This window comes from Gossypium hirsutum, chromosome A02 (assembly GCF_007990345.1).
Source record: "Gossypium hirsutum isolate 1008001.06 chromosome A02, Gossypium_hirsutum_v2.1, whole genome shotgun sequence".
NCBI lineage: Eukaryota > Viridiplantae > Streptophyta > Magnoliopsida > Malvales > Malvaceae > Gossypium > Gossypium hirsutum.
This window is the reverse complement of record NC_053425.1, coordinates 25,599,257-25,609,649: the sequence shown is the minus strand read 5'-3', so window position 1 is coordinate 25,609,649 and position 10,393 is coordinate 25,599,257. Positions and strand designations below refer to the sequence as shown.

General features: G+C 34.0%; 1 protein-coding gene across 1 annotated transcript; it reads right to left on the bottom strand.

Moving 5' to 3' along the window:
* Window positions 1–1,093: 1,093 nt before the first annotated feature.
* Window positions 1,094–5,165, bottom strand: LOC107952171 (uncharacterized). Its single transcript, XM_016887450.1, has 8 exons — window positions 4,710–5,165; window positions 4,029–4,467; window positions 3,566–3,733; window positions 3,276–3,400; window positions 2,705–2,903; window positions 2,349–2,597; window positions 1,570–1,923; window positions 1,094–1,281 (listed from the first exon to the last, which is right to left on the bottom strand). The coding sequence occupies exons 1-8, from the start codon at window positions 5,163–5,165 to the stop codon at window positions 1,094–1,096; spliced, it is 2,178 nt and encodes a 725-aa protein (XP_016742939.1).
* Between the last annotated feature and the right edge of the window lie 5,228 nt (window positions 5,166–10,393).

Here is a 10,393-nt window from a genome sequence, read left to right as displayed (position 1 = left end):
TGATGGTGCGGATGTTGGTTTTGGCGTCGATTAAGGTGGTGGGTGGTGGGTGGTGGTTTGGGTGTTTAAAGAAAATGAAGAAGAAGAAAGAAAAAATCGGATTTGGGGAGAAATGTGCAGTGGCGCACGGCAGTGGGGGCAACGAAGGGCGACGATAGTACGATGTAATGGTGAGGTCTCCGTTCAGGCATGGTTCAGCGGTGGGGAAGGCGTCGGATGGAGTGGGAGAAGAAGAAAAAGGATGAGAAAAGAAAATAGGGGGTGTGGGTTTGGGTCCATCAACGACGATGGTGGCGATGGGCTTGCGACAGTGTGAAGTTGACGATGGCGTGAGGTCGGTAACGACGTGAAGTCGACGGTGGGCTATGACAGTGGCATGAGGTGTTTTGGGGTTGGGGTTTTTTTTTGTTTTAAAAAAGATAAAGAAGATGGAGAAAAATTTGGGGAATTAGGGATTGGGGTGTTTAAATTTTTTTTATTTTTGTTTATTTTTTGTTGGGTTATGGGGTAATGGGTTTATTTGGTATAGGGTATGGGTTATTTGTGGGTAATTTGGTTTCTTTGGGTAGGTAAGTTAATTGGGTTGGGTTGTGGGTATTGGGTTATTTGTGGGTATAGGGTAGATGAGTTAATTTGAGATTGATTGGGTTGATGGATGGGTGTTGTATGTGGGCTTTCGTGGGTAATTTGGTATTTGGGTTTAGGGTAATTGGGTTAAATGAGGTGGTGGATGTTTATTGGACTTGGGTTTTGGGTATTTTGGAATGTGGGCAAGTGTGTTTGGGTACGGATTTAGTGGATGAGTGTTTGGATTTTGGTTTTTGGGATTTCATAAAGGTTAGGTAATTTAGATTTTTTCTTTTTGGAAATAACTATCACAAAATTAGCAAGTCGTTCCTACGCCACCATCATTATCCAAGGAAATTTGTATCCTTCCATTACGTTCCTGAAAACATCAAATTAGCTGAATTAAAAATTTATTTATTTACATCTTTAATCTTACTAAAAATTGCAATTAAATAAATGAAAATAAATTTGAGTTGCCTCTCAAAAGCACTTTTGTTTAACGTCGTTAGCTCAATGACCTGGGAATTTATTTATCCGGTTCTTCGAGGGTTAACTCCTCAACTACGTGGACTTGAAAATTCTCGTAGAAAGGCTTTAACCACTGTCTGTTGACCCTAAAAATTTTTCCAGATTCCTCGCTTTTAACCTCGACTGCACCATGTGGAAATATGTGAGTAACAATGAAAGGCCTTAACCATTTAGTTCGAAGTTTACCTGCAAAAATTCTTAATGTAGGGTCATAAAGTAATACTTTTTGTCCTACTACAAATTGTTTACGGGTTATATTTTGGTCATGATATACTTTGACCTTGTCTTTATAAATCTGGACACTCTTATACGCTTCTCATCGAATTTCCTCGAGTTCCTGAATATGTAACTTGCGATGCTTACCAACAGCTTCCATTTCCATGTTGCATTGCTTGACTGCCCAAAATACCTTATCTTCTAGCTCAACAGGGAGATGGCACGGTTTACTGAAAATCAGTCAATAAGGGGACATACCTATGGGTCCTTTATAAGCTATTCGGTATGTCCACAGTACATCGTTAAGTTGCAAACTCCAATCTTTTCTATTGGGCTTAACGGTCTTCTCTAAAACCATCTTGATTTCTCGATTCAACACCTCTGCTTGACTGTTTGACTGAGGGTGATAAGCCATAGCGACCCGTTGCACTACCCCGTATTTCTTCAAGAGCATGTCGATTACCTTATTGCAGAAGTGCGTTCCACGATCACTAATCAATGCTCGCAGTGTGCCAAACCTGGAAAAAATATAACTCTTTAGAAAATCGACTACTGTTTTGGCATCAGCGTGACGAGTGGCTTTTTCTTCCATCCATTTTGACACATAATCAACTGCAAGAAGAATATAGATGTTACCGTAAGACGAGACAAAAGGTCCATAAAATCTATGCCCCATATATCAAATATTTCACAAACATGTATCGGGGTTAGAGGCCTTTCATTTTTTCGGCTCAGGTTTCCTACCTCTTGGCACTTTTCACATGTTTTGCAGAACAAATACGCATCTCAAAATATATATGGCCAATATAGTCCATATTCAAGCACTTTATGTGCAGTTCGTTTAGTACCAAAATGTCCACTACATGCATAATAATGACAAAAAGATAGAATCGATTTTATCTCAGTCTCTGCGACCTATCATTGGATTACCTGATCAGAAAAAAATTTCCAAAGACAGGGGTCGTCCCAAATGTAATATCGAGACTCACATTTGATCTTGTCTTTTTCAGATAGTGATAAGTTAGAAGAGACTGTACCTGTAGCAAGGTAATTCACTATGTCTGCGTACCAAGGAAAAATCGTTTGAGTAATAAGCAAGCTTTCATCCGGAAAATTGTCTTTAAGTGGTGTTACATCATTCGATGGAAGAATTCGGCTCAGATGATCGGCTACCAAATTTTCACGTCCTTTTTTAACCTTTATTTCGAGATCAAACTCTTGCAAAAGTAGTATCCACCTTATTAGTCTCAGTTTTGCTTCCTTCTTCCCGATCAGATATTTAAGAGCTGCATGATAAAAAAAACTACAATCTTAGTTTCTAATAAATATGAACGAAACTTTTCTAAGGAAAAGGCTACAACTAGAAACTCTTTTTCAGTGGTTGAATAATTGCTTTGAGCAGCATCCAAAGTTTTAGAAGCATAGGAGATGAAGCCAATGACTGCTCCTACGCTATGGTCACTAGCGTCGCACATTATTTTGAAAGGATAATTCCAATTTGATGGTTGAAAGATAGGTACTAAAACGAGCTTATGTTTGAGCGTGTCAAATGTATCTCTGCATGATTGGTCAAACTCGAATTCCTTGTCTTTCTGTAAGAGACTGCAAAACGATTGCGCAATTTCGAAAAGTCCTTAATGAATCGCCTATAGAAACCTATATGACTAAGGAAAGAACGAATCTCCCTCACAGTTGTGGGGTATGGTATTGAGTTTATGATGTTAATTTTTACTTTATCGACAGAAATTCCCTTAGCAGAAATGATATGACCTAGAACTAATCCCTTGTCTACCATTAAATAGCAATTCTCATAATTTAGAACAAGATTAAATTCTAAGCATCTTTCCAAAAATTTTTCTAGATTTGACAAATATACCTCGAAGGACTCACTATATACAGTAAATTCGTCCATGAACACCTCAATTATTTTCTTAACATAGTCAAAAAATATACTTATCATGCACCTCTGAAACATGGTTGGTGCATTGCAAAGTCTGAAACGACATCCTTCTATAAGCGAACATGCCAAATGGGCACGTAAATGTCATCTTTTCTTGATCCTCTAGTGCCATTGGGATCTGGAAAAAACCTGAGTAACCATCCAGACAACAATAATGAGACTTTCTGGCTAAATGTTCTAACATCTGATCAATAAAAAGAAGTGGAAAGTGATCTTTCCGAGTTAAGGAATTCAACTTCCTGTAATCGATGCATACTCTCCGACCGTTTTGGACTTAAGTGGGAACCATCTCACCTGCTGAATTCTCAATTACGGTTACACCGGTCTTTTTGGGTACTATGTGGACTGGACTAACCCAATTATTGTCAGATATGGGATAGATCATCCCGGAATCAAGTAGTTTTTGGACCTCTTTTCTCACCACTTCCATCATAGGCGGATTGAGACGCCTTTGGAGACTCCCTTTTAGGAACAGCATTATCAACAACCTGAATTTTGTGCATGCAAGTCGAGGGGCTCAACCCCTTAATGTCGGCTATCGTCCATCCAATTACCTCTTTATAGTCCCGAAGAACTCACACCAAGTTTTCCTCTTCAATCCTCGAGAGTTTACTCAAGATTATTACCAGTAAGGTATTTCCTTTATCGAGATAAGCATACTTCAAGTGGCCTGAAAGGGGTTTGAGTTCTAACTCTAGAGCCTACAAAACGGATGGTACAAGCTTAGTCTGTGAAGGAGTTAATTCAAGAAATTGACCTGGGTTTCTCCATTGTTGTGGCACCTCCATAGGAACTACTATTTTGTGAATAGAATCTTCAAAGTTTATCCATTCCTCTAGTTTTTTAATGGCATTAAAGTCTAGGCTTCTGCATAGAACAGTTCGTAATTCATCCTCGCCATGATATTCTAAACGTAACTCAGTTAAAGGATCAATTATATCTATGTTAGAAACATTAGAAATCAGGCTAGGACGGTTCATGGCCTTATAGACATTGAATTTCACCACTTTCCCATCGAACTCCATAGTGAGTATCCCACTTCGTACGTCAATCTTTGTTTGAGCAGTACTCAAAAATGGCCTCCCGAGAAGTATGTCAGATGAAGTGGCCGAATTGTCATCCTCCATATCGATAATGTAGAAGTCTACAGGAAATATTAACTCATTTACCTTGACAAGAACGTCCTCCAATACTCCCTATAGATGCACCACAGATCTATCTGTAAGCTGGATAATCACATCTGTTTTCTTTAAAGGACCCGCGTTAAATAGTTTATAAATTGACAAAGGCATAACATTAATTGATGCGCCTAAGTCACCATTGCTTTTTTAATACTGACACTACCTATTTTACAAGATATGAAAAACATACCTTGGTCTTTGCATTTGGGTGGTATTTTTTATTGCAGAACGGTGGAGACATTTTTTACGACACTTACCTTTTTATTGCCCAGAAGCTTCCTTTTACTCGTGCATAACTCTTTTAGGAATTTTGCGTATCGTGGGATCTGCTCAATAGCATCGAGGAGAGGTATGTTGATTTCCACTTTTCGAAAGTTATCAATGATCTCCTTCTCGTCTTGCTCCTTCTTGCATTGGACAAGTCTTCTGAGAAACGGAGGTGGTACTGCAAACGACTTTTGTGGTGCTGACTCTACTGGAGTCTTTGTGTCAAGTTTCTTCCTATCTTGACTAGTGTTGTGGGCGAGACTAATGTCGTGGTCGCGACTTGTATCAGGTGCAGGCTCCAAATCCTTCCCACTCCTTAGTGTCAAATTGCTTGCATTGTGTCGAGGGTTTGGCTCAGTTTGGGATGGCAGCTTACCTTGGGATTCCAAACGGCTAACCGTGAGCGCGAGTTTTCTCACTTGCTTGTCCAACTCCTGCAAATGCATGCTAGTTTTTTGTTGGAATTTCTCAGTACTGTTGGCTAACCTTTCCACTATAGCTTCCAAAGATGACTTTCGGGGTGGTATTTGTTGATTCTGCAGCGGCCTTTGTTGAAACGGTTGGTTGAACACGGATTCGTCCTATAACTGAGATTCAGTTGATCTTTCCACCCCACATTATACGAGTTTGAGTAAGGGTCATACTGCCTTTGGGGCGGTCCTAGAAAGTTTCTGACAGCATTTACTTGTTCTGTCGAATCCTCATGTAAAATCGGACAAGTGTCCGTCGGGTGGTCTGGCTTAGCGCAAATTTCGCACAACCGTGCTGGGCTCATTTTATCTGTAAGCAAAGTTTGAACAATGTTAGTCAACTTGTTGATTTTATCTTCTAAAGATAGAGAACTTAACCCATGAACCCGTCTCGTGGGTTCTTTGGCCGGTCGAAATTGTTGAGAGTTAGCAGCCATGGTTGAAATCAACTCTCATGCTCTCTGAGGAGTCATATTGACTAGTGCCCCACCACTTACAGCATCTATAATCTTCATCTCTATCGGGAGTAATCCTTCATAGAAATACTACAAGAGTGACTGTTCAGTCAGTCCATGTTGTGGGCAACTTGCACACAACTTTTTGTATCGCTCCCAGTAATCGTAGAGCAATTCAGTGTCCTTTTAACGGATTCCCACAATGTCCCTTCTTAGTTCGACTGCTCGGGCTGTAGGAAAGAACCTGTCAAGAAACAAATGAGACATGTCAGACCATGTGTTGACAGATCCCGGAGGCAAGTAAAATAGCCACTCTCTATTAGAGCCGGCTAATGAAAAAGGGAAAGTACGAAGTTTGATTTGGTCTTCTGTTACTCCCTGGGGATTCATGCTTGTGCACACTATATGGAATTCTTTAAGGTGAGTGTGCGGATTTTCATTCTGTAATCCACGGAAAGTGGGTAGTAAATGACTCAATCTAGATTTTAACTTGAATGGCGTTCCTCCTGCCGGATAGGTTATACATAAGGGTTGTTGTTCATCCGGTGCCGCAGCGAGTTGGCGTACTATCTGTTCAGCTATCTCATTTGGTTCGTCAAACGATAAAATTTCTTCAATATACGATATAGTTTCGAATCTGGGATTTGGCCATTTACCGCATCGAATGGCTTCTTTCCGCAGTTGTTGGGCCAATTTCTCAATTTCTGGTTCAAATTCTAAAGTTTTCGGTTCTGATCTGGTCATAAGGAAAACAAATAGAATTCAGAGGAATATCTCCAATCCCCGACAACGACGCCAAAATTTGATGGGCGTCGAAACCACCAAAATAAATCCTACTAAAATAACTCTAAATAGTAGTAAAGAGTGGTAGTAGGGTCGAGTCTACAAGGATTGAATGTCATAATCAACTTCCGTGTTCACTTATGAACAGAGTATTCGTTGTGTCAAGGGTTGTGGCAAGAGTTGTGCCCACGATTCCAAACGTACCTGTAACAAAAATAAAAAAGTAAATTGGGGGGAGTTTGAGAATGCTTAAGAAAGTAAAATAATTTAATCAAATTAAATAAACAATTGAATACTATTGAAAATAAATGTAAACTGGAAATAAATTCAGATTTGTGTAAACAGAAAAAATAAGCCTTATCTTAGACTCGGTAAATTTTGTATCAAGAATCGATCCGTAAAAATTAATCTTCTCCCCCAATTGATAAGTTCGTTATAGCAGTTAAGAACGCCCTAACCATCAATTCTTCCTCTAGTAGCTGGTTCCGGTATGACTTGCAAATCAACCCTTACCGATTATCTAATCGAGATACAAGTGTTCCCGATTCAAGATTCCGATAGTCTTGCGTTCTGAAGAACCCAACTCGAACTAACGGCCTCAACCGCGTAGGTCGTTTAAACTTGATCACTTCTTCCTTGATTTGTTTTCGGAGAACCGAATACAGCAGGACCGACTCGTTTCTCCAATTGTCAGCAACACGACTTGAAATTGAATTTAACTTTAAGGGATGACTGGTCTATTCCGATACTTAGGAAAAAAAGTGAATACCAATGGGACGAATTTTTAACACAAATTCGTATCTCACGATTCTCGACCAAAAAGAACACCAGCCTAAAGCTAAGAGGAAATTTAGTAAAGCATGAAATTATTCATGCTTGAAAGTTATGGAAGATAATGGGATTTGTATGAAAGGTGATGGAAGTTAGGAAAGAAAAGTACTTGGAAGGTAATTAGCCCAATTTTATAAAAGAACCAAAAATTTGAAACAAAGCTACAGAATGTTAACGTCAAAGTGAAAGAAAAAGAAAAGTAATTCTATTCCAAATTGGAGTAGGAATACAAAATGAAGGGATGATTTTCAAAGAACAAAATACCCCTATTTATATACATGAGGTTTACTAAAAATAGCCTAATTAATTTAATAAAATAAAATAAAATAATATCTTCCCATTTTTGGCTTTTTACAAAGTCTACAAAATTTGATAACTCCTTGTCTTTCTCCATCTTTTTGGTTTGGCCCCAATTTAATGATTGTATTTCAATTTGGCCCTTTTTATTTTGTTTTCGATCGATTGCATCCTTGACAAGATCAGATTATAAAAACACTTAATTAGCAGGGTTCAATTCAACAATAAACCAAATTAAACATAAAAAATATGCAAATTGACGTGATTATCAAATTCATCATGATATTTTAAAATTTTAGAGTAATTAAAAATATTGGCTAGAAATTTTTGTTAGAAACTACTAAAAAAAGAAGAAGTTGAAAATGAAGACTAAAATTATCTAGAGACTATTGCAAATTATTGTTGTTAACGAAGCTCATGAGTTAATTTTAGATACTCAACGAAAGTATTTTTTTTTGAGTGTTTATATTCGGTTTTAATTTTGAATTTTTGTCTTCTTATTTTTAGAAAAATTCAAAGAGATTCATTTGGCAAGAATGCTTAATTCACTAAAAAATGTTTTTAGCATTTTTTAGCTTTGCTCGGATTTAGGTTAAGATCCACTCCACTACTCTCTTAGGGTCTTTTTGAACATCACGGAGTAAAATTGAAAGAACAATCTCTTGTAATCACAAAGAATTGTAATTATTTATGTCATGTTTGGTAATACAAATTCTAATTACATAGTTATATAATTTATATTTGTAAAATTATTAATTACTATAAAAAATTATTAGTATGATAAAAATAATTTCTAAACAAGTAACACAAATTAAAATAAAATAATATATATAAAATTTTAGTCTAAAAAAGTAGTTGATAATATGATTACCAATAAAAATAGTAAGAAAAATAAATATCATATGCAATTTTATCTAATTGTTTTAGTGCATATTTGTTGGGTTATTTCCTCTTTAATATTTAACATGTGCTTTTTATTATCATATGTTGGTCCTTGATTCCCGCATTGTTAAAATTATCAAGATCTCCTTCTTCCATGTATTCTATGAAGTATGGGTCGTCTTAATTATCTATATGATTGAAGTTATGAAATATGCAACATATTAGTACAATCCAACCTTGATTTTAATATTATACTAAGGTGATGTTAATATAAAAAATATTTTTTAGAATAATAAATGTCTTCCTAACCATATTTTGAAGTCCCGAATGTTTCAAATTAAAGAGTTCGTGAGTTACTTATGGTGCTTGTGTATGACACCATTCTCTCAAATGATATCATACCCTACAATATAGTGTAAGAAAACTTTTTTTATTTGCATATTTAGCATCAACCTTATAATATTTGGATTTACAGTCTAAATAATCAATAACTTAAATTATAAAAACTTATATAAACTTAATTTAGAGAAAGACTTATGTTAGGTTAAATATCTTTTTATAATATGTAAATTAAATAAAAAATAATATAATTTTTTTACAAAAATATTTTATAAATTGTCTAAAATGTTGATAGTACTTTTTATAAATAATATAAATTTTTCAATAACTTTAGAAAATTATTATTTTTATGAATAAGTTATGATAAAAAAATTATAACATTTTTTATTATAAATAAGCATATTATTTTTATAATATATAATATGGACACATAAATAAGTTATGTTCATACATGAATGTAAGTTTTTATAAATAAATATATTATAATACTTTTATAACAGGTAAATGATTATTTATAAAGAATTTTTTTGTCATAACTTTAGAAAATTTTTAAGATTTAAATAATATAATTTTTTTCTTATAACCTTTGAAATATACAAATTTTTTTTATAATATAAGAAAATTTATTCTATAATTATCACAAATACTCTTATGTGTTCATGCTTGTAATATAATTTTTATAAGTTATATAAAATAATTTTTTAAAATTTAATTTGATGTAGTTACTTCAATTCTCACCCTTCTTTAAAAATTAAAAAGTGTAATAGATGCTACAATTACATCAATTCAATAGAATCTATCAATTATAATAATTACCCAAATAAAACACTCTTATATAATTAAAAATAATTACACTCAACTCTAATTATAAAATTATTTTTCCAAACACTGCTTTAATCCATTCAAAACAAATACTACATTAATTATAGTTATCATTTTATACAATGATTATTTTTCTTTCTCCTCCCATAAAAGTTTTTAAACTATATAAATAGGATTTAATTAATTGACATATGTGTATTTTAATTAATTTATGATTTTTAATGTTACTTAAGCACGAATAACAATGTTTTATTTTTGCTTTGGGATTTTTTTAATTCCAACTAAATAATATTCTTTTATATAATACTCGAAAACTTAATTATACAAATTAACATTTCTTCATAGTGCAGTTTTAATTAAATAAAATTAATAAATAAAAGCTAATTATTTGTTATGCTATGTTTGATTGTACTATTATTTCTTTTACGCAAGTTTAAGAATACGGGTGAGAAATAAATTAATTTAATTGATAATATTTAATTATTTTAATGACTTAATTTTAGTAATTTTTTATTATTATTTATTTTGAAGAAATTTTATTTTTATAAGAATTTATTTTTCTTTTTAAGTTTAAATTTAAATTTATATTAATTATTCTTTATTTTATCTAATTATTGTAATATATATATGTAACAATAACCTGACTGAAAGATTAATTATATTTAAAATTAAAAAAATAAATTAATAAGACATATAATTAAATCTCAAACTACTTAGTAAAATTAAAAAATCCCTCCATCTATATTCGAAATAATTAGGGAATAAAAAAAAGGAAAATAAACGTCAAATCACATT

What these genes read in the sequence shown, in the direction of transcription:
- LOC107952171 (XM_016887450.1), bottom strand. Translation starts at nt 5,165, where the DNA reads ATGCATTTGCAGGAGTTGGACAAGCAAGTGAGAAAACTCGCGCTCACG. An exon ending in ACAACAATGGAGAAACCCAG is followed by an intron (nt 3,734 to 4,028) that starts GTCAATTTCTTG and finishes TGTTCCTAAAAG; the next exon opens with GGAGTCTCCAAAGGCGTCTC. An exon ending in AGTGAATTACCTTGCTACAG is followed by an intron (nt 1,924 to 2,348) that starts GTACAGTCTCTT and finishes TTCTTCTTGCAG; the next exon opens with TTGATTATGTGTCAAAATGG.